Source organism: Rhinoderma darwinii, chromosome 10 (assembly GCF_050947455.1).
Source record: "Rhinoderma darwinii isolate aRhiDar2 chromosome 10, aRhiDar2.hap1, whole genome shotgun sequence".
NCBI lineage: Eukaryota > Metazoa > Chordata > Amphibia > Anura > Rhinodermatidae > Rhinoderma > Rhinoderma darwinii.
In genome coordinates, this window is record NC_134696.1 from 69,534,501 (window position 1) to 69,559,898 (window position 25,398).

General features: G+C 44.0%; 1 protein-coding gene across 2 annotated transcripts in view; it reads right to left on the reverse strand.

The window, feature by feature from the left end:
- Positions 1 to 25,398, reverse strand: part of LOC142661482 (NXPE family member 1-like) — a 233,560-nt gene that overhangs the window by 81,127 nt on the left and 127,035 nt on the right. For both annotated transcript variants that reach the window (XM_075838884.1, XM_075838883.1), the window contains 2 exons: positions 14,242 to 14,930; positions 5,133 to 5,194 (listed from right to left, as the gene is read on the reverse strand). In XM_075838884.1, coding sequence (XP_075694999.1) covers positions 5,133 to 5,194; positions 14,242 to 14,825 — 646 coding nt within the window. In that variant the 5' untranslated portion in view covers positions 14,826 to 14,930. The remainder of the gene's footprint in view (positions 1 to 5,132; positions 5,195 to 14,241; positions 14,931 to 25,398) is intronic.

A 25,398-nucleotide genomic window follows, 5' to 3' on the forward strand; every position in this document is an offset into this window, starting at 1 on the left:
TACATTATAGCGCCCATCTCATTATGTAGGAGATAGGGCACTTATAATTTGGTGACTGAGTGTCTTTAATCTCACTTGCAAGACCAGACTATATTGCAGAAACCACTATCCCCTTAGATAAAATAGGTTGAGGATGAATGTTGGGGACCTGTGAGGAACAGAAATTTCGAGATAATGTGTCGGCCCTGACATTTTTAGACCCGGTTCTGTATGTTACAATAAAGATTGTCATCTGTGCCAAGTGTCGGCCACGCCAAGTGTGTACCACGTCAAGTGTCTACTACGCCAATTTCCTGCCACACCAAGTGTCTGTCAAGTATTCTAACCCGGTTCTCTTGCCCTAGAGACTATCATTGACTATTGTTTGTCAAGCTGCTACTCCGCCACGGCAGAGCGGCCTAGTGGGTCCAAATACCCCACAGTATCAACAGTAAGACACTCCCTTTGTTCTTGGATTGGCCAGAACTGCTCACGTGAAAAAATCTGGTCAAACCGAGAACAATGGGAGTGTCTCATAGTCTAAGAAGCGCTGCAGCCATGTTCGGACAACACTGAGGGGACCCGAAAGCGGCAGATTCATGAAAGAGGGGCACAACTGGAGGGCGCCAGGTAATATAACTCCATACATCCCGTCATATTTAGGGTATGTTCACACGGCCTATTTACGGACGTAAATCGGGCGTTTTTGACCCGAATTACGCCCGAAAATAGCGCCTCCATAGCGCTGACAAACATCTGCCCATTGAAAGCAATGGGCAGACGTTTGTCTGTTCACACGAGGCGTATATTTACGCGCCGCTGTCAAAAGACGGCGCGTAAATAGACGCCCGCGTCAAAGAAGTGACCTGTCACTTCTTTGGCCGTAATTGGAGCCGCTATTCATTGACTCCAATGAATAGCAGCGCTAATTACGGCCGTAATTGACGCGGCGTTCAAGCGCCTGCACATGCCGGTACGGCTGAAATTACGGGGATGTTTTCAGGCTGAAACATCCCCGTAATTTCAGCCGTTACGGACCCCCGCCGTGTGAACATACCCTTATAATGTTGTTGCAGGACCATAAGGTAGCTTTAAAGTACGCCTAGACTCTGATAATATATTCCAATGCACCTATTAACCCGTTAGTGACCGGCCCATAGTGTTTTTACGTCAGTTACTAACGGGCCTTATTCCGATGCCATAGACTTTTTACGTTGCGGCATCGGAATAAGTAAACAGAGCAGGGAGCTGTCAAATCTCCCTGCTCTCAGCTGCCAGAGGCAGTTGAGTGCTGGGGGTGTCCCTGCTCTGCCGGGTGGGATCGATATTAGTATCGATCTCACCCGTTTAACCCCTCAGAGTTAGTTTTGGAGAGAGGGAGGGAGCTCCCTCTCATCCAACTGACACCCGGCGATAAGATCGCCGAGTGTCAGTGTCTCCGATGGCAGCCGGGGGCCTAATAAAGGCCCCCAGGTCTGCCTGTAATGAATGCCTGCTAGATCATGCCGCAGGCATGACCTAGCAGATGCCTGTCCGTTTTAAACGGACAGGCAGTAATACACTGCAATACAGAAGTATTGCAGTGTATTATAATAGTGATCGGAGAATCGCATATCATATTAAAGTCCCCTAGTGGGACTAGTAAAAAAGTAAAAAAAAAAGTTTCATAAAGTTAATTTTAAAAAAATGTGAAAAAAAAAATGAAAAACCCACTTTTTCCGCTTACAAACTTCTTTACTATTAAAAAACCAAAATAAAGTAAAAAAGTTACACATATTTGGTATCACCGCGTCCGTAACGACCCCGACTATAAAGCTATTACATTACTTAACCCGCACGGTGAACGCTGTAAAAAGTTAAATAAAAAACAACGGAAAAATTGCTGTTTTCTGTGAAACCTGACTTTAAAGAAATGTGATTAAAAAGTGATCAAAAATTCGCATCTACTCCAAAATGGTACCAATAAAAACTACAAGTCGTCCCGCAAAAAAAAGCCCTCATACAACTGCATCGGCAAAAAAATAAAAATGTTACGGCTCTTCAAATATGGAAACACAAAAACAAATAATTTGGAAAAAAAAAGCGTTTTTACTGTGTAAAAGTAGTAAAACATACAAAATCTATATAAATTTAGTATCGTTGCAATCTTAACAACCCGCTGAATAAAGTTATTGTGTTATTTATACCACGCGGTAAACGGCGTAGATTTAGGACGCAAAAAAGAGTGGCAAAATTTCAGATTTTTTTCTATTCCCCCCAAAAAAAGTTAATAAAAGTTAATCAATAAATAATATGTACCTCAAATTGGTGCTATTAAAAAATACAACTTGTCCCGCAAAAAACAAGACCTTATACAGCTATGTCGACGCAAAAATAAAAAAGTTATAGCTCTTGGAATGGGACGATGGAAAAACGTAAAAAAATAGCTTGGTCATTAAAGGGAATGTGTTGCCAGCAAAACATGTTTTTTTTTTTTTAGTTAAACAATTAGTGTGTAGGTGATTAAACATTGTTCTAATTTTTTTTATTTTTTTCACGAGTCAGGAAATATTATAAATTGGATTCAATTTATAATATTTCCCAGCACTGGTCACTAGATGGAGCAATTCCCAAAATTGCAGCATTGCATGTGGTAAAGCAACCACATTGCTTTATGCTGCAAAATTGGTAAAAAATCCCTCGCTCTAGTGAGCTCTCAGAATCCCCCCCTCCTATATCCTGGCTAGTGCCGGGAGAAACGAGGGGTTTGAACGGTCTAACCTCCTACACTGTGTGTCGCCATTTTTTGAGCTAACACACAGTGTAGAAGGTTTACATACACTAGTAAAACACACTGAAACACGAACATACATAGAAATCACTTACCTGCTCCAGTCGCCGCCGCTCCCTCCGATCCGTCCGCTCCGTCTGCTGCCGCTGCTCCATGTGCACAAGTCCGGAAGCCGCGACCGGAAGTAGTAATCTTACTGCCCGGCCGCGACTTCCGGTCCACAGGAAAATGGCGCCGGACGGCGCGCATTTCAAATCGGACTGTGTGGGAGCGGCACATGCGCCATTCCCACACACGCGGCGTACACCATAGTGGATGGAACGGGCCCCGTTCGCAGTCCCTATGGGACTGGAGCTGCCGTATTCCATGTCTGTATGTGTCGTTAATCGACACATACAGAAATGGAAAAAAAAATGGCAGCCCCCATAGGGAAGAAAAAGTGTAAAAATAGAAAAAAGTAACACACAAACACACAAATAAATATAAACGTTTTTAATAAAACCCTAACATAAAACTGATATAAAAAAAAATATGTTGGTGACACTGTTCCTTTAAGGTCTAAAATAGGCTGGTCATTAAGGGGTTAAAGTATAGCTTGTGGATAATGTGAGTACCCCTTAGAGAGATATACTAAGGGTTGAGAACCCAGGGTTTAGTTAGACCAGTCACACAGTCACACTTCACCATCTGGACAAGTTTTGGTGGGTGCCAAGAAAACTGTCCTGGCCAAATGCATAATAAAAAAATTTATTTGAGAAAAATAAATAATGGTTTGTGTCTGTTTTTCATGGTTTGGGCTTTGCCGCCTTGTACAAATAAGTGAAAATTTTAACACAAGATTATATAATAACAATCTAAAAAATGCTTTAGATGTTGTGCCAGTATTTAGGGGAAGATCATTTCCAATTCAATTCTCTGGCAAGGGTGCAGTGGAACAATCTGTCTTGCCTGCACAGAACACTGACCTAATCTCCCCTTTGCAATGCCCCCCAGTTTCAGAAAGTTCATTGTAAGGGTATGTTCACACGGCCTATTTACGGACGTAATTCGGGCGTTTATGCCCCGAATTACGTCTGAAAATAGCGCCTCAATAGCGCTGACAAACATCTGCCCATTGAAAGCAATGGGCAGACGTTTGTCTGTTCACACGAGGCGTATATTTACGCGCCGCTGTCAAATGACGGCGCGTAAATAGACGCCCGCGTCAAAGAAGTGACCTGTCACTTCTTTGGCCGTAATTGGAGCCGTTATTCATTGACTCCAATGAATAGCAGCGCCAATTCCGTCCGTAATTGACGCGGCGTTCAAGCGCCTGCACATGCCGTTACGGCTGAAAATACGGGGATGTTTTCAGGCTGAAACATCCCCGTAATTTCAGCCGTAACGGACGCACTCGTGTGAACATACCCTTAGCGGTCCAGGCAGCGATTAGAACATCACATATATTGTGGTAAACTCTCAGAGGATAGACTAGGCTGAATATCACTGCATACATCTCACAGTTTTGAGCAAAACTAGGTCTGTACATATTTTCAGCCTCTGAATGAAAACAAGCACGAGTTTATTAGAAATCTGAACAACGTCAGAATACAATTATTACATTCTCTTTAAAAACTTTTTAACAGTGCTGTACAGAAATAGCAGTATCCATATCACAATACTAGCCAAAGTGAGCATTTAATAATACAAAACATGGTGCCCATTAAATAGCACTAGACAAAGTGCCTATAATGCCAGCTATAGTTTTCATCATACAATAGTACCAGCTATAGCAAACTATCTATAAGATGGTTCCCCATAAATAATTGATAAATAAATGTTAATTATTCATTATTTTGTAAATGAAAGACTCGCTAAAAGTGAAAACGTTCATAAATTGACGGTATCTTAAATCCGCAGCATGTCAATTTTTGCTGCGTTTTCGTTGCTTTTCTGTTAGTTTTCCCTATTAAATTCAATGGGAGTGTGAAACTTGTAAGAAATAGCCAAGTGTTGTGACTTTTGCGGAGAAAACGCTTCAATTTTGCCGCAAAATCCCAACTTTTTTGGTTTAAAATGAATAAGAAAAGTCTATACTTACCACCCGGGTGTTGTCAGAACGATGCTTTATTCTGTTCTTCTTTTAGGCCAGTCTCCTGTAATGACTTTTAATCCCACGTAACTACTGCAGCCAATCACTGCAGGGTCATCCCAGAAGGCTGGACTGAACACACAATGGAGGGATGCGTCGCCATGACTACGGTAAGTATGAACTTAAAAAACACAATGTGGTTGTATGGATACACAGTGTAGTTTTACGCAGCCTATCCGACCCGTGGGAACCTGGCCTTAATGGTTCAAAAAAGAGGTTAAACTCCCTGTAGAGCCCTATTAGAATACTTACTGTTACAGCGAACTACATCAAGTGGCTGAAAATGTACAGGAATTTCCACTCTGACATATGACCTAAGAGAATAAAATTGGAGCTATATTATTTTGACAAATATCATATTACATATAAATAATTTGACAAGAAGAGCCAAAAACACTTGCATTATATTTTTTCATATACAGTATATATATATATATACACACACACACACACACACACACACACACACACACACACACACACACACACACACACACACGCACACACACACACACACACACACACACACACACACACACACACACACCTATTAGCAATAACATTAAAACCACTGCTGACAGGTAAAGTGAATACATTATTGGTTGTCTTGTAACAATGGCGCCTGTCAAGAGGTGGGATGTATTAGGCAGTAAGTGATCAGTCAGTTCTTGTTAGTTGATTTGTTGGATGCGGGAAAAATGGGCAAGTGTAAGGATCTGAGCAACTTTGACGAGGGCCAAATTGTGAAAAATAATTGGGTCAAATCATCCCGGTATGTAGAGGCTAGCACTTACCAAGAGTGGTACAAGGAAGGACATTTGGCAACAGGGTCATAGGCACCCAAGGCTCATTGATGATCATGAGGAATGAAGATTAGTCTGTCTGGTCTGATCCCACACAAGAGCTACTGTAGCACAAAGTGCTGAAAAGGTTACTGCTGGCTATGATAGAAAGATGTCAGAACTTCAGTGCATCGCAGCTTGCTGTGTTTTGATCTGCATAGCCGAAAAGCACCTACAATGGGCACATGAGAATCAGAACTGAAGAAATGGAAGAAGATGACCTGGTCTGCTGAAGCACATTTTTTCAACATCATGTAGATGAATGAGTGAGTGCGCTTACCTGGAAAGAGATGGTACCAGGCTGCACTATGGGAAGTAGACAAGCTGGTAGAGGCAGTGTGATCAGGGGCGTAACTAGGAAAGACTGGGCCCCATAGCAAACTTTTGACTGGGACCCCCCCTACATGCTACACGCAGCCCTCCTTATAGATAGTGACCCCTGTAGATTGTGCCATATAGCCCCCTGTAGACAGTGCTATACTGCCCCCTGTAAACAGTGCTATACAGCCCCCCTGTAGAAAGTGTCACCACCCACTTGTAGATTGCACCCCCACCTCCCACTTGTAGATAGTGCCATGCAGCCTCACTGTAGATATTGCCATACAGCTCCCCCTGTATATAGTGCCACACAGCCCCCATTAGTAGATAGTGTCACACAGCCCCCATTAGTAGATAGTGCCACACAGCCCCCATTAGTAGATAGTGCCACACACAGACCCCTGTAGATTGTGCCACACATAGCCCCATGTAGATAGCGCCACAGCCCTCCCTCTTGTAAATAATGCCATACAGCCCCCCTAGTAGATAGTGCCACACGGCCCCCCCATGGTATTGCCACACAGCCCCTTGTTAATAGTGCCACATAGCTCCCCCATGTGCATAGTGCCACACAGCCCCCCTGTATAGTGCCACACAGCCCCCCTTGTATATAGGGCCACACAGCCATCTTGTATATAGTGCCACCCTGCTCCCACCTTGTATATAGTGCCACCCTGCTCCCCCCTTGTATATAGTGCCACCCTTCTTCCCCTTGTATATAGTGCCACCCTGATCCCCCATTGTATATAGTGCCACCCTGCTCCCCCTTGTATATAATGCCCCCTGCTCCCCCTTGTATATAGTGCCACCCTTCTCCCCCTTACATATAGTGCCACACAACCCCCCTTGTATATAGGGCCACATAGCCCACTTGTATATAGTGCCATCCTGCTCCCACCTTGTATATAGTGCCACACTGCTCCCCCCTTGTATATAGTGCCACCCTTCTTCCCCTTGTATATAGTGCCACCCTGATCCCCCATTGTATATAGTGCCACCCTGCTCCCCCTTGTATATAATGCCCCTGCTCCCCCTTGTATATAGTGCCACCCTTCTCCCTCCTTGCATATAGTGCCACACAACCCCCCTTGTATATAGTGCCACCCTGTTCCCCCCCTTGTATATAGTGCCACACAACCCCCCTTGTATATAGGGCCACACAGCTCCCTTGTATATAGTGCCACCCTGCTCCCACCTTGTATATAGTGCCACCCTGCTCCCCCCTTGTATATAGTGCCACCCTGCTTCCCCTTGTATATAGTGCCACCCTGATCCTCCTTTGTATATAGTGCCACCCTGCTCCCACTTGTATATAGTGCCCCCTGCTCTTTCCTTGTATACAGTGCCACCCTGACCCACCTGTATATAGTGCCACCCTGCTCCCCCCTTGTATATAGTGCCACACAGCACTATTTACGGATGTAATTCAGGCGCTTTACGCCGGGAATTACGCCCGAACAAACGGCTTGAAAGCGTCGGCAAACATCTGCCCATTCATTTGAATGGGTTTTACGATGTACTGTGCAGACGGTCATTTGTTTTTACTCCATAGAAAAACAGCTCCAATTACGTCCGTAATGGACGCTGCAAAAAACGCCTGCACATGCCATTACGTCTGAAATTCAGGAGCTGTTTTCGCCTGAAAACAGCTCCGTAATTTCAGGTGTATCGGACGTGTACGTGTGAACATACCCTAAAGGATGCAGTGATGTGTCTAGTCACATGCTGCAGGTCCCTACAGCTATAATGGTGTATCAGTTAGGGTATGTTCACACGCACTATTTACGGACGTAATTCAGGCGTTTTACGCCTGGAATTACGGCCGAAAATAGTGCTTGAAAGTGTCGGCAAACATCTGCCCATTCATTTGAATGGGTTCTACAATGTACTGTGCCGACGGTCATTTTTTTTACGCGCCATTCTCAAAAGACGACACGTAAAAAAGACGCCCGCATCAAAGAAGTGCATGTCACTTCTTGGGACGTAATTGGAGCCGTTTTCCACTGACTCCATAGAAAAACAGCTCCAATAACGTCCGTAATGGACGCTGCGAAAAACGCCTGCACATGCCATTACGTCAGAAATTCAGGAGCTGTTTTCTAATTTCAGCCGTAATGGACGTGCACGTGTGAACATACCCTTAGGGTATGTTCACACGCTTAACAAAGAACGTCTGAAAATACGGAGCTGATTTCAGAGAAAACAGCCTCTGATTTTCAGGCGTTTTTGAAGCTAAGGGTATGTGCACACGTAGTGACCAAAAACGTCTGAAAATCCAGAGCTGTTTTCAAGGGAAAACAGACCCTGCTTTTCAGACGTTTTTTGACCAACTCGCATTTTTCGCGGCGTTTTTCGCGCCGTTTTCGCAGCGTTTTTTATGTCCGTTTTTGGAGCTGTTTTCATTGGAGTCTATGAGAAAACAGCTCCAAAAACGTCCAAAGAACTGTCCTGCACTTCTTTTGACGAGGCTGTATTTTTACGTGTCGTCGTTTGACAGCTGTCAAACGACGACGCGTAAATAACAGGTCGTCTGCACAGTACGTCGGTAAACCCATTCAAATGAATGGGCAGATGTTTGCCGACGTATTGTAGCCCTATTTTCAGACGTAAAATGAGGCATAATACGCCTCGTTTACGTCTGAAAATAGGTCGTGTGAACCCAGCCTAAAAATGAAATTTGGAGCTTCTTTTGAGGTAAAACGCCCGAATTACGTCTGAAACCACTGCGTGTGAACATACCCTTAGGCTGGGTTCACACAGCAGCGTCCGATACGGCTGAAATTACGGAGCTGTTTACAGGAGAAAACAGCTCCTCAATTTCAGACGTAATTGCTCGTACTCGCGTTTTTCGCGGCGGCAATTACGGACGTAATTGGAGCTGTTTTTCAATGGTGCCAATGAAAAACGGCTCCATTTACGTCTCAAGAAGTGACAGGCACTTCTTTGACACGGGCGTCTTTTTACGCACAATCTTTTGACAGCGACGCGTAAAAAAACAGCCGGTGTGCACAGAACATCGTAAAACCCATTCAAATGAATGGGCAGATGTTTCCCGGCGCTTTGGAGCCGTATTTTCGGACGTAATTCGAGGTGTAAAACGCCCGAATTACGTCCGTAAATAGGGTGGGTGAACCCAGCCTAAAACTTACATCACAAACATGATGTAAACAGAACCTTACATGAATACAAGGATCTGCTACTAACGTCTTGTTGCAGATACCACTGAACACCTTAAGGGCATGCCCACACGTGGCGGATTTCCTCCGCAACTGTCCGCATCAATGCTGCGGCGGATCTGCCCAAAATGTGCAGTAAATTGATGCGGACTAGCTGCTGCGGACTGCGGTAAAAGTCCTTCCCTTCTCTCTATAAGTGCAGGATAGAGAGAAGGGACAGCACTTTCCCTAGTGAAAGTAAACGAATTTCATACTTACCGGCCGTTGTCTTGGTGACGCGTCCCTCTTTCGGCATCCAGCCCGACCTCCCTGGATGACGCGGCAGTCCATGTGACCGCTGCAGCCTGTGATTGGCTGCAACCGTCACTTAGACTGAAACGTCATCCTGGGAAGCCGGACTGGAGACAGAAGCAGGGAGTTCTCGGTAAGTATGAACTTCTATTTTTTTACAGGTTGCTGTATATTGGGATCGGTAGTCACTGTTCAGGGTGCAGAAACAGTTACTGCCGATCGCTTAACTCTTTCAAACCCTCGACAGTGACTATTTACTGACGTCTCCTAGCAACGCTCCCGTAATTACGGGAGCCCCATTGACTTCCTCAGTCTGGCTGTAGACCTAGAAATACATAGGTCCAGCCAGAATGAAGAAAATGTCATGTCAAAAAAGCAAGACACATCCGCAGCACACATAACATCTGCATGACAGCTGCGGACTTCATTGCGGAATTTAAAATCTCCATTGAAGTCAATGGAGAAATTCCGCCATGAGTCCGCAACCAGTCCGCCACAACTCTGCAACATCCATTGCATGCTGCGGACACCAAATTCCGCACCGCAGCCTATGCTCCGCAGCGGAATTTTCCGCATCGTCTAAACGAAGCCTACTAAATAGAAGTGGAAGTCAATGGAGAAATGGCTCCGCTGCAGATTAACGCTGCGGAGTGTCCGCAGCGGAATTCATGCACACGATGAGAGGCTTTTACGTCTGAAAAGACAGACTGTTTTCAGGAGAAAACAGCTGCCTCGTTTCAGCCGTAAAAGCTCCTCCTCGTATTATGCGAGGCGTCTGAGACGCTCGTGAATCTTGAGCTGCTCTTCATTGAGTTCAATGAAGAACGGCTCAAATTACGTTGCAAAGAAGTGTCCTGCACTTCTTTGCCGAGGCAGTCAATTTACGCGTCGTCGTTTGACAGCTGTCAAACGACGACGCGTAAATTACAGGTCGTCTGCACAGTACGTCGGCAAACCCATTCAAATGAATGGGCAGATGTTTGCCGACGTATTGTAGCCCTATTTTCAGGCGTAAATCGAGGCATAATATGCCTCGTTTACGCCTGAAAATAGGTCGTGTGAACCCAGCCTTAGGGTATGTACACACAATAAGGAGAAAACAGCTCCTGAATTTCAGACGTAATTGCATGTACTCGCGTTTTGCGTGGCGTCTTTTACGGCCGTAATTTGGTGCTGTTCTTCATTGAAGTCAATGAAAAACGGCTCCAATTACGTCTCAAGAAGTGTCCTGCACTTCTTTTGACGAGGCAGTAATTTTACACGCCGTCTTTTGACAGCAACGCGTAAAATGACAGGTCGTCGGCACAGTACATTGAAAACCCCATTGAAAGTAATAGGCAGATGTTTGCCGATGTATTGGAGCCGTTTTTTCAGACGTAATTTGAGGCGTAAAACGCCTCCATTACGTCTGAAAATAGGTCGTGTGAACCCAGCCTTAGAGGTCTTGTGGAGTCCATGCCTCGATGAGTCAGAACTGTGTTGGTGGCACAAGGGGAACTTACACAATATTAGGCAGGAGGTTTTAATGTTATGGCTGATCGGTATGTATATATTGTGAGACAGTGACAGGAAAAGTGGTAGGGGATTGCTATATTTCTCCAAGATTCCACTCAAATGTGTACTAGGCTCCAGGAAGTATCTGTCTCATCCAGGGAAAGCTGCATGACATAGAAGGAATCCAGGAAAGCTGAGTATTTTTAGCAAGGAATAGTTTGCTAAGGACGTTGGTAAGTTTGGGCCTGGATTTTTATGGAATTATAGGCAGGTTGGTAGTGGGGCCTATAATTCCCTTTCTGTCCAGTACGGGTTTTTCTCTGCAGCTCAGGTGTTGTAGTTTAGCTCATCATAGAGATATATAAGATGTGCCCTCTATGCATTTGGTGAGGCGATGTGGAAAAAAGACAAAACCTGTCCCGAGGCCTCAGTCACACGAGCGTATCAGATTCACGCGCGTGACTATTGTCTGTGTGCGTTGCCTTATGCATCACTGAGCTTCTTTTGAGTGGCATGCGTTATTCACGCACTCTCAAAGCACATCTTTTTTTTTTTATTATTATTTTCAAAAGGTTTGATGCGTTAATCACGCACCGCACACGAATGTGAATGACCCCATTGTTTCAACGCACAGCACACGGACATGATTCACGCTCATGTGTATGGGGCCTAATACTGAGGTCTGCTGGCCGTTTGCATGTTGTGCGTGGTATTGTTTCGGGTGGTTAGTAATATGCTACTCGTATAGTGAGGCAAAATGTGTTTAGTTAGCGCTCAGCCGAGCAGAGTTTACTTTGTTTTGTTGCCTAAATGCATTTCTGTTTTCTGCCACCACAATAAAGAACAGGAAGTTTGAATCGAACTGTCTCTGACTGCAATATATATATATATATTACTAGAATATCCAAGCACATTATTTTTCTCAATACAAGTGTATGTTTGTCTTTGCAACGATTTTTTTAATGTTTCAATCTATTTAACATAAAAAATTAAGTAACTTTGTAAAAAGTCTTAAAAAATGCTACTTTGTTTCTATAGTGCCTATGCATAGCAAAAGTATAAAAAAAAAACGCACCATGTGAGTGCTGAGATATATGCATACAATTAATACATTTATTATTTTAAATTGCACCATCACAATGACTTACTAGTTTGTTAGTTTGCGGGAATGACCAGCTAGCTATTATGTACTATTATCTGATAAAGCACGAAGGGGTTAACTTCCGCCTAAGCCTTCCATGTGTTCTCAGGTGATTAAACCTGCTAGTTTTAGCAAGTAGTTCTAAGGCTGGGTTCACACGAGAATGTTACGTCCGTAAAGGACGGAACGTATTTCGGCCACAAGTGCCGGACCGAACACGCTGCAAGAAGCCGGGCTCTTAGCATCATAGTTATGTACGACGCTAGGTGTCCCTGCCTCGCTGCGGGACAACTGTCCTGTACTGTAATCATGTTTTAAGTTCGGGACAGTAGTTCCACGGAGAGGCAGGGAGTCCTAGCGTCGTACATAACTATGATGCTAGGAGCTCGGCTCCCTGCAGTGTGTTCGGTCCGGGACTTGCGGCCGAAATACATTCCGTCCTTTACGGACCGAACATGCTCGTGTGAATCCAGCCTAACAAAGCATGAATGACACCTCCTGTGTCTTCTAAAGTTTTATGCCTGGAAGACAATACTCTTGAATTGAAAGACTTTACAAATACTCAACCCTTAGGCTTCATGCACACGGTCGTGCCCGTAATCATAGCCTGCTGCAGTCGGCGTCCTCCCGATCGTGGGCTGTGATATGCTGATTTTAGCTGAACATTGCATGCTCTTTATATGGCATTTTTTTATGGTGTGTTTCTCCATAGGCTACTCTATAAAACTTCAAAAATGCCAAGAAAAACGCTATAAAAATTGCAGAAAAAAAGTGTGTGTGAATCAGGCCTGAATGTGAGATTGACATCGTATTTCCGCTGATTATTGAACTTGCTTATGTGATATGTACTGTAGCTGTACCTGATCCTGTTATCTTTGCTGTTATACCTTGTGTACCTACTTGTATATGTTCAGCATGTATTGCTATTATGTGTTGTAGCTGAAGGCAAAATAATCCTCCTATAAAGAGCTGCAAATTGGGACTAACAACTAAATCTAAAAAAAAAAGGATTTGAAGCAGCACAAATCCCGATATCAGGAGCGGTGTCACGCTGTAAAATCAGACAAACCCAGTCTGACGTAATGTAATCCTCAGAAAAAGCATGGTTGAACAGTAGATTTCAATAAGGGTTGAGAAAGACCCTCCACTTGTCACGGGTCGAAACGTTGCCATTTTTTACTGGATGTTTGACCAATAAAAGAACATATTAATTGAAATTTGGGAGTTGTGTGCTGCTGTTCAACCATGCTTTTTCTAACAACTAAATCTGTCATAATGCAGGTACCAGGAAGTACCTTTAAGTGTGAATTCACATGCTGCGGAATTGATACGGATTTTCAGTCCAGATTCGGCACTGAAAATCCGTAGAAATTTGCAGTACGATAAATGTGTATGGGGTTTTAAAAACTCCATCCACATATAGGAAAAAATCTTTGCGGAATTGAGTGCATGATGCAGATTTTCTAATTCGCAGCATGTCAATTCGGTTTCAAATTTTTTGCAGATTTTCACAGTGGATTCCACCCTTTGCAATGCATAAGGTAAAATCCACACCAAAATCCACGTCAAAATACTTGGCAAAATCTGCATGTAACACATGCGGATCCTTGATGGATTTTTTTCAAAATTTGCAACGAAGAAAGACCACAGAGTGTGGAGTAGGCTTAATAGTGTTGGCTATATTTTGAATATCCAAGCAGCCCCTAAGGCCCCATGCACACGTAATTATGAACCGTAATTATGGACCCATTCATTTCTATAGCTGACGGACACCTTCCCGTGCATTCAAGGGAAGGTGTCGGGACCGTAGAAAGCTTCCGTAAAATATAGGACAAGTCCTATTTTTTTATTTTTCGAACCGTGCTCTCATACTTTATAATAGGAGTGCGGCCCGCAAATCCGGGCGACTTTTCACAGTCGGCCATGCCCGTAATCACGGACCGTGATTACGGGCACGGTCGTGTGAATGGGGCCTAATACTGTGCATTATAATTTTAAGTTACCATTGTACATTTTGAATTGTACATTAGTAAGGGCAATAATGCCTCAATCTGTTTTCTGACAATAGGATTATTTATTGGAATAAAATGCTCACGTACCTTACAAGGAGACTGTTCTCCAGTTTGGACAGCTGTGAATCCAGAGTTTTCCAACTTTTAAACTCAGTAAAAGAATCACAGCTAAAATTCTGAGGTTTGACACAATAAAAGTATTCTTCATTTTTATGGTCAGAATATTCACATAATTCATCTTTTTTATCAAGAGCAAATCCACACTTTGTCACAATTTCTTTATGTTCACTTGTGAATTTTCCTAAGTGAGCTACATTGCCATACCAGCTGTTTCTTGACCTCCAGAGAGAAGACACTGCTTCACTTGGGTGCATGAGAAATACTGTCACCACAACTTTACCTTCCCAAAATAAAGTAAAATGAATATGATATGTTCCATTGTTAAAATCTTCAATCCTCCCAGAAGACCCTGCTCTCTTATCTGGATTGGAAATTCTTGCTCTTAGATAATCTCCTCCATAGGTTTTCCTTTGCCCCAGATAATCAAACACATTAACCTGTACTGTTAATTGATCCCCAACACAGTAACGATTTTGGGGGCTTTGAATGAACACTTTGCTGTTCACAGCACTGGTTGTATTGTCCTTATGGATAAAAGTTACTTTAGGCATCCTTTGGTCTATGAGATTGAAGATTTCATGTATCTTTATTTGAAGTTCTGTAGCTTTCTCAGTGGTGCCATTAATAAAAACAATTTGGTTTTCGCTATTGGAGCCCTGTCAAACAGAAAAAATACTATTATTAGTGGTAGAAGAAATAATAATAGTAATACAATCATGAATAATAGTAGCATTACATCATTTTAGTGAGTCTAACTTTAGATTTCCAACCTTTATTTTGCTCTTTCTCTGAAGTTCTCTTTTACAATAAGTTGTTTTCAGCATCTTACTCCATATATTGTTTTGTTTCAGTCTTACTCTTTTACATTTTTTAACCACTGCCTTTGCCTGAGCACCTGAATGAAGTCCTCAAAAATACAAATAACTTATCAGGGCTGGCCTTTGGGGGTATCCGACCTATGTGGCTACGCAGGGTAAAGTTTTATCTCTCCTTAGAAAAGGGGGCACCCTCACTGCAAATAAACAGGCTTCCTGACTGTACAACATGTAAGGAGTAATTCCTCCTTCCTCTACCCCTGACAGCATAAGCTCTCCCCCTCTATAGATGGCTGGGGCCACCATATGCCTTCTCCACAGCCTGTCTGTGGACTGAAAACCGCAGCTATGAACACTATCAATATCCTCTCTCTCTCCGGAAAAGAGACGGTAAGGGGAGGGTTCCTATCAATAGAGAAAGTGCATTTGACTTTCTGCCTCCACGCTGTTTACCATATACAGCCATACATACGGTAGGTTGGATTTACACATCATGTATTTGTTGCAGATTTTGGCTCAAAAGTCTGCATAAAAATCTGCAACAAATATGCATTCCAGCCTTAAAGCTTCACCTTAGCTCCAATCCACTAACTTTCACAACTAAATGTAACAGGCTATTCGTTATCTTGCGCAAGATATTAAATAAACTACTTTCTCCAGTGGTCATTTAGGACTTTGTCCTCTTTGAGGGTATGTTCACACGGGCTATTTTCAGCCGTTTTTCAGGCTGTAATCGTCGCGAAAAACGGCTGAGTAATCGGAAGCAGAACGCCTACAAACATCTGCCCATTGATTTTAATGACGCCCCGTAAAAAGAAGTGCATGTCACTTCTTGAGCCATTTTTGGAGCCGTTTTTAATTGACTCAATAGAAAAACAGATCCAAAAACGGCCGTAAAAAACGCAGAAAAAAACGCTAGTTGCTTAAGAAAACAGCTGAAAATCAGGAGCTGTTTTCCCTTGAAAGCTCCATATTTTTAGCCGTTTTTGATAAGCGTGTGAACATACCCTTAATTGTTCAACTTCATAGTTATCAGAAGTTTTGAAGAAATAGACAAAGTTGAAGTCTCATATACAGAGGTCCTGTAGTGATGTAGTCTCTCTCTGGGCCTTATACTGTATGCCCAACAGGTGCATTGTCGCCTGGATATTAAGCCCTTGACGCACCGGTACGTCCTGCATTGAAGTGCTTTAAGGCACCGGGACGTACCGGTGCATCCTGGCTAAAAACTGTCACCCTGTCAAAGGAGAAGGAGACAAAACTGTGCCGTCAACTGTTTATGATAGTTGATAGGCACAGTAAGACGGCAGGGGACCATTCACAGCGGTCTCCTGCCGGCGATCGCTGTGATTGGTCAGTCAAACCAGACTGACCAATCACAGCTCCATGACGTGTGTATGTGATGGCGCTGGCTCAGAAGCTGAGCCAGCGCTATCACCGCCTGTAATTAGCTGTCCGACGCCCCTCTGCAACGGCCAGGACCATAGCTAGGCTCCGATCCGGCCGATTAACTCCTTCGATGCATCGATCAACGTGATCAATGCATCGAAGTGTCTTGTAGCCTGTCGGCAACCACGATGGTTGCCATGGGCGCGGGTGTCAGCTGTTTGTCACAGCTGACATCGTGCCCCAACGGCCAGGACCGGAGCTAGGCTCTGATCCGGCCGATTAACCCCTTAGATGCAGCTATCGCTGCATCTAAGTGATTAGATCGTACCCTATGGTTGCTAATGACAACCATCGGCACCCTAATAGGCTTGCTGTCAGTGAATAGCTGACAGCTCTAATACACTGCACTATGTAGGTAGTGCAGTGTATTAGAATAGCGATCAGGGCTTCATGCCTTCAAGTTCCCTAGTGGGACACAAAAAAAGTTAAAACAAGTTAATAAAAATGTTGTAAAAAAGTAAAAAAAAAATAAGTTTCATGTTAAAAAACACCATAACAGCCTTTTTTCCTATAATAAGTCTTTTATTATAGGAAAAAAACAAAATAAAAAGTACACATATGTGGTATCCTCGCGTCCGTAACGACCCAAACTATAAAAATATCATGCTATTTTACTCGTACGGTGAACACCGTAAAAAAATTAAATAAAAAACTATTCCAGAATCGTTGTTTGTTAGTCACTACCCCTCACAAAACAGAATAAAAAAAGGGATCTAGAAGTTGCATGTACCCCAAAATTATACCATTAAAAAACGCAGCCTGTCCCGCAAAAAACAAGCCCTCCCACAGCTTTTTTGACGAAAAAATAAAAAAGTTATGGCCCAGAATATGGTGCCACCAAAAATTAATTATTTGAAACAAAAGTGATTTTATCGTGCAGACGCTGCAAAGCATAAGAAAAACTATATACATCTGGTATCGCCGTAATCGTACCGACCCGTAAAATTTTCATTCATAGCGCATGGCGAACGCCGTAAAAAAAATAATAATAAAAAACATCAGAATTGCTGGTTTTTGGTCACTTTGTATTTCTTTTTTTTGGCAAGCAAAGTGATCAAAAAATCGCATGTACCCCAAAATGGTACCAATGAAATCTACAGATTGTCCCGCACCAAATAAGCCCTCACCCAGCTCCAGTGGAGAAAAAATAAAGACGTTTTGGCTCTCAGAATATGGCGATGCAAAATGTGCAGTGTCCAAAAGCAGATAAGATCGGGCGCCATTTATCAGGACACTTCAGCCATTACTAAGGACGCAGGAAGCGTCTGAAATGCGTAGGCTCTTCATATCCACAATACCTCTCCTTATATCCCAGGACCTCATTTTTCTATTTTTTGATCCTGTTTTAACCGAACTAATTAAACTTGGAACCAGGTTCCATTTTAACTTTAAATCACGCTGGAACCAAACCCTCTCTTTGCTATCTACAGTGAAGGAAATAAGTATTTGATGCCTTGCTGATTTTGTAAGTTTGCCCACTGTCAAAGACATGAACAGTCTAGAATTTTTAGGCTAGGTTAATTTTACCAGTGAGAGATAGATTATCTATAAAAAAAAACAGAAAATCACATTGTCAAAATTCTATATATTTATTTGCATTGTGCACAGAGAATAAGTATTTGATCCCTTTGGCAAACAAGACTTAATACTTGGTGGCAAAACCCTTGTTGGCAAGCACAGCAGTCAGACATTTTTTTGTAGTTGATGTTGAGGTTTGCACACATGTTAGATGGAATTTTGGCCCACTCCTCTTTGCAGATCATCTGTAAATCATTAAGATTTCGAGGCTGTCGCTTGGCAACTCGGATCTTCAGCTCCCTCCATAAGTTTTCGATGGGATTAAGTTCTGGAGACTGGCTAGGCCACTCCATGACCTTAATGTGCTTCTTTTTGAGACACTCCTTTGTTGCCTTGGCTGTATGTTTCAGGTCATTGTCGTGCTGGAAGACCCAGCCACGAGCCATTTTTAATGTCCTGGTGGAGGGAAGGAGGTTGTCACTCAGGATTTGACGGTACATGGCTCCATCCATTCTCCCATTGATGCGGTGAAGTAGTCCTGTGCCCTTAGCAGAGAAACACCCCCAAAACATAATGTTTCCACCTCCATGCTTGACAGTGGGGACGATGTTCTTTGGGTCATAGGCAGCATTTCTCTTCCTCCAAACACGGCGAGTTGAGTTAATGCCAAAGAGCTCAATTTTAGTCTCATCTGACCACAGCACCTTCTCCCAATCACTCTCAGAATCATCCATGTTCATTTGCAAACTTCAGATGGGCCTGTACATGTGCCTTCTTGAGCAGGGGGACCTTGCGGGCACTGCAGGATTTTAATCTATTACGGCGTAATGTGTTATCAATGGTTTTCTTGGTGACTGTGGTCCCAGCTGCCTTGAGATCATTAACAAGTTCCCCCCGTGTAGTTTTCGGCTGAGCTCTCACCTTCTTCAGGATCAAGGATACCCCACGAGGTGAGATTTTGCATGGAGCCCCAGATCGATGTTGATTGACAGTCATTTTGTATGTCTTCCATTTTCTTACTATTGCACCAACAGTTGCCTCCTTCTCACCCAGCATCTTACTTTCGGTTTTGTAGCCCATTCCAGCCTTGTGCAGGTCTATGATCTTGTCCCTGACATCCTTAGAAAGCTCTTTGGTCTTGCCCACGTTGTAGAGGTTATAGTCAGACTGATTAATTGAGTCTGTGGACAGGAGTCTTTTATACAGGTGACCATTTAAGACAGCTGTCTTTAATGCAGGCACCAAGTTGATTTGGAGCGTGTAACTGGTCTGGAGGAGGCTGAACTCTTAATGTTTGGTAGGGGATCAAATACTTATTTCTCTGTGCACAATGCAAATAAATATATATAATTTTGACAATGTGATTTTCTTTTTTTTTTTTTATATAATCTATCTCTCACTGGTAAAATTAACCTAGCCTAAAAATTCTAGACTGTTCATGTCTTTGACAGTGGGTAAACTTACAAAATCAGCAAGGGATCAAATACTTATTTCCCTCACTGTATATATCGTGTGCCGACACGAGGATCCGTGTGGGATCTTTCATGCAAGTATTCATCTAAGGTGAGCTGGGGGTTTCCTCCTAACTATTTCCCTGTAATTGAGCATGTCACGTTGATGCAAGACCGAATCGCTGCGGTCATGCCGATAGTTAAGGAACACTTGGAGCAAGTTCAGGATGCTCAGAGCAGGGTGTATAACCGAACTGCTAAAGTTAGAAATTTTAACTCTGGTGATCGAGTGTTGGTCTTAGTGCCAACCGTAGAAAGCAAATTTCTTGCTAGATGGCAAGGGCCGTATGAGATAATTGAAAAGGTGGGGGATGTAAATTATAAAGTTTACCAACCAGGTAAAAGGAACTGCCAGGACAGACTAGTACAATAAAACATCACATTGTGACCGAGCCTCAGGTTCGGGTCCACTTGAAACCCTACAGAGTCCCTGAAGCTCGTAGACAAGCCATATCTGAGGAGGTCAAGAAAATGCTAGACCTTGGGATTATTGAAGAGTCAAAAAGTGAGTGGTCAAGTCCCATTGTATTGATTCCGAAACCAGATGGGTCATTACGTTTCTGTAACGACTTCCGCAAGTTAAATGAGATGTCAAAGTTTGACGCATACCCAATGCCAAGAGTTGACGAGTTAATAGAGAGACTGGGCCATTCAAGGTATTTTTCAACACTTGATTTAATCAAAGGCTATTGGCAAGTACCCCTCACGGAGGGCGCCAAAGAGAAAACTGCGTTCATCACCCCGGATGGTCTGTTTCAATATACTTGTTTACCATTTGGGCTACATGGGGCTCCAGCGACCTTTCAAAGGTTAATGGACATAGTCCTCAAACCCCATCGTCGGTATGCTTGGGCATATCTGGACGACATTATAATCTTTAGTGATGACTGGGAAAGCCACTTACCAAAAGTACAAGCAGTACTAAACTCCCTCAGAGACGCGGGGTTAACAGCAAACCCAAAGAAATGTTCCTTAGGCTTGGAGGAAGCACGGTATCTGGGGTACATAATTGGGAGAGGGGTGATAAAGCCACAGGTCAACAAAGTTGAGGCTATCCAAAACTGGCCCCAGCCCTCAACCAAAAAGCAGGTCAAAGCTTTTCTAGGAATTGTAGGTTATTACCGCAGGTTCAGTCCAAACTTTGCCAGCACAGCAGCGCCCCTGACAGATCTTACCAAGGGAAGTAAGTCTGTCATGGTCAAGTGGGACACGAAGGCTGAAAGCGCCTTTCAAGAGTTGAAACTGGCCCTGTGTAACCAACCAGTCTTAGTCACTACTGACTTCAAAAAGGAGTTTGTTGTCCAAACTGATGCTTCTGATGTGGGGCTCGGAGCAGTTCTGTCACAAGAGGTGGGTGGTGAGGAACATCCTGTGACCTATTTGAGCAGAAAACTTACCCCGGCTGAGAAAAACTATAGCATAGTTGAACGGGAGTGCTTGGCAATTAAGTGGGCACTTGAGTCCCTGAGATATTATTTATTGGGTCGTCGGTTTAGGTTGGTTACAGACCACTCTCCTCTTACGTGGATGTGTCAAGCTAAAGAGAGAAATGCAAGAGTTACACGGTGGTTTCTGACTTTGCAGAACTTCAAATATACTGTGGAACACAGAGCAGGAAAACTGCAGGGCAATGCTGACGCTTTGTCTAGGACACACTGCCTTGTAGCTAAATGTGTCCGATCACATGGGCTCGAACAGAGGAAGAGGGTATGTGAGACAGTGACAGGTAAAGTCATTGAGGGAAGGTACATTTCCCCTAAAATCCTGTCATATGTATCCTAGGCTCCAGGGAATTAGTAGTTTTTGCAATAGAAAGCTCTAGCTTTCCAATCTCAGCTTAAGGAAAAGCCGGAAAAAGGGCCTGGAGTTGGATTGGGGAAGAGCAGGGCGGGTTCCCCAATGCCTAGTCCATCTCTGTTTGTAGGACAAGGCTGCTGCTCAATTAGCTGCACCTGCAGCCTGTGTATAAAAAGGTGCAGACACAGTGTGTGTGAGTCTCATCCCTGACTCAGACCGGAGACTACTAAGGGTATGTGCACACGATAGCAGGCATTTACATCTGAAAAGACAGACTGTTTTCAGGAGAAAACAGCTGCCTCGTTTCAGACGTAAATGCTCCTCCTCACATTTTGCGAGGCTTCTCTGGCAGCCGTAAATTTTGAGCTGTGCTTCATTGAGTTCAATGAAGAACGGCTCAAATTACGTCTGAAAGAAGTGTCCTGCACTTCTTTTGCCGAGGCTGTATTTTTATGCGTCGTCGTTTGACAGCTGTCAAACGACGACGCATAAATGACAGGTTGTCTGCACAGTACGTCGGCAAACCCATTCAGATGAATGGGCAGATGTTTGCCGACGTATTGTAGCCCTATTTTCAGACGTAAAACGAGGCATAATACGCCTCGTTTACGTCTGAAAATAGGTCGTGTGAACCCAGCCTAAGTTTGGAGTAGCCTGTATTCTATGTGAGTAAAGACCTGTGTTACTTTGTGTCCAGTACCTGGTAGGAAGGCACTTGGTATAGTTAGATAATATCTTGTTTAGTTAGTGCTCAGACGAGCAGGATTTATATTATATTAAAGAAAACACAGGCAAAGCCCTGTTATGAACTTTAATGCACGGTGTCCCTGTCTCTGGCTACTAAGAAACCGCTGTACCAACCTCTGCTGATGCTAAACCCCCACAATATATATATATATATATATATATACACAGTTTTGCTGTTTAGAGGAGCTATAAAACTGACCTTCCTTTAAACTAGTTGAGAATCTGGAGCATTACATTTGTGGGTTCGATTAAACTCTCAAAATGGCTAGAAAAAGAGAGCTTTCATGTGAAACTCGACAGTCTATTCTTGTTCTTAGAAATGACGGCTATTCCATGCGAGAAATTGCCAAGAAACTGAAGATTTCCTACAACGGTGTGTGCTACTCCCTCAGAGGACAGCACACACAGGCTCTAACCAGAGTAGAAAAAGAAGTGGGAGGCCCTGCTGCACAACTGAGCAACAAGACAAGTACATTAGAGTCTCTAGTTTGAGAAATAGACGCCTCACAGGTCCTCAACTGGCAGCTTCATTAAATAGTACCCACAAAACGCCAGAGTGGAAAAGAAAAAGCCATATCTGAGACTGGCTAATAAAAGGAAAAGATTAATATGGGCAAAAGCACACAGACATTGGACAGAGGAAGATTGGAAAAAAGTGTTATGGACAGACGAATCGAACTTTGAGGTGTTTGGATCACACAGAAGAACATTTGTGAGATGCAGAACAACTGAAAAGATGCTGGAAGAGTGCCTGACGCCATCTGTCAAGCATGGTGGAGGTAATGTGATGGTCTGGGGTTGCTTTGGTGCTGGTAAAGTGGGATATTTGTACAAGGTAAAAGGGATTTTGAATAAGGAAGGCTATCACTCCATTTTGCAACGCCATGCCATACCCTGTGGACAGCGCTTGATTGGAGCCAATTTCATCCTACAACAGGACAATGACCCAAAGCACACCTCCAAATTATGCAAGAACTATTTAGGGAGGAAGCAGGCAGCTGGTATTCTAACTGTAATGGAGTGGCCAGCGCAGTCACCAGATCTCAACCCCACAGAGAGCTGTTGTGGGAGCAGCTTGACCGTATGGTACGCAAGAAGTGCCCATCAAGCCAATCCAACTTGTGGGAGGGCCTTCTGGAAGCATGGGGTGAAATTTCTCCCGATTTCCTCAGCAAATTAACAGCTAGAATGCCAAAGGTCTGCAATGCTGTAATTGATGCAAATGGAGCATTCTGTGACGAAAGCAAAGTTTGAAGGAGAAAATTATTATTTCAAATAAAAATCATTATTTCTAACCTTGTCAATATCTTGACTATATTTTCTAGTCATTTTGCAACTCATTTGATAAATATAAGTGTGAGTTTTCATGGAAAACACAAAATTGTCTGGGTGACCCCAAACTTTTGAACGGTAGTGTATATATATGTAAAGGATCTGCCAGGCACAGCTTCGGGGTTAACGACCATAGATAATTAGTCTGCACCTGCTTCTATGTCTGCGAGACTGACTCCATCTTCCACCACTCAGGGTGGCAGGCTTAGGAGTGGGAGAACCTATCACAGCCTGGCCAGACGGAGCTAGCTCCCGCCCTCTGTCTATTTATACCTGCCTTTCCTGTTCCTCCTTTGCTTGTGATTCTTCTCTGTTGGTTTCCTGGCCGTGCTGCAGCTTCTTGTACTACTTATCCTCTGCTTGTGATTGACCTTGGCTTTTCTGACCACTCTTCTGCTCTGCATTTTTGTACCTCGCTCATCTCCTGGTTTGACTCGGCTCGTTCACCTCGCTTGTTGCTCACAGTGTTCCCGTGGGCAACTTCTCCATTTCCCCGGCTTCTTTGTACCCTTGTCTGTTTGTCTGTCGTGCACCTATTGAGTGTAGGGACCGTCGCCCAGTTGTACCCTGTCGCCTAGGGCGGGTCGTTGCAAGTAGGCAGGGACTGAGTGGCGGGTAGATTAGGGCTCACTTGTCTGTTTTCCCACCCCCCATCATTACATAATCACAAGCCCATACCTAGTCTACCCTGGTCCCTGACACTACTATGGACCCCCTTGAGACCCTGGCTCAGCAAATGCAGGGTCTCTCCCTACAGGTCCAGGCCCTGGCTCAGAGGGTCAACCAGCCTGATGCTACCTTGGTAGTCCCCCTCACCTCACCTCACCTCTTGAACCCCACCTCAATTTGCCCGACCGGTTCTCAGGGGACCGGAAGACTTTTCTCTCCTTTCGGGAGAGTTGTAGGCTCTATTTTCGCTTAAAGCCCCACTCCTCAGGTTCTGAGAGCCAGCGGGTGGGTATAATTATGTCCCGGCTCCAGGAAGGGCCCCAAGAATGGGCCTTCTCCTTGGCTCCTGACGCCCCTGAACTTTCCTCCGTTGAACTTTTCTTTTCTGCTCTCGGACTCATCTATGACGAGACTGACAAGATTGCTTTTGCCGAGAGTCAGCTGGTGACCTTACGTCAGGGTAAGAGACCTGTTGAGGAGTATTTTTCTGACTTTAGGAAGTGGTGCGTAGCTTCTCGGTGGAATGACCCTGCCTTAAGGTGCCAGTTTAGGTTGGGTCTGTCAAACGCCCTGAAAGACCTGCTAGTTAGCTATCCCTCTTCTGACTCCCTAGACCAGGTTATGGTTTTAGCGGTACGACTTGACCGACGTCTCAGGGAACGACAACGTGAACGTTTATGTGTTTTCTCCTCTGACTCCCCCATGATGCCTCCCGAGGTTCCGTTGCTTCGTTCCTCCCCGGAAGACTCGGAGGTACCTATGCAACTCGGGGCCTCCGTGGCCCCCCAACAACGTAGAGATTTCCGCAGGAAGAATGGTCTCTGCTTCTATTGTGGGGATGACAAGCATCAAGTGAACAACTGTCCTAAGCATAAGAATGCAGCCGGAGAGCTTCCGCGCCTAAGTGATCATCGGGGAGGTCACTTGGGCGCACAGGTATTTCCCGTAAATATGAAACGTAATAAAATCTTGCTTCCCTTTCAGGTCTCTTTTGGTGGTAGGTCTGCTGCCGGCATTGCCTTCGTGGATTCAGGGTCTTCTGCTAATATTATGTCTGTGGAATTTGCTATGTCTCTAGCTATGCCATTGATTGATTTGCCTAAACCTGTCCCGGTAGTGGGTATCGACTCCACTCCTCTTGCTAATGGTTATTTTACACAGCATACCCCTGTTTTTGAACTCCTTGTTGGCTCCATGCATTTGAAGCAGTGCTCTGTACTGGTGAGGCAGGGATTATCGTCCGATTTGGTTTTAGGCCTTCCCTGGTTGCAGTTGCATAATCCCAC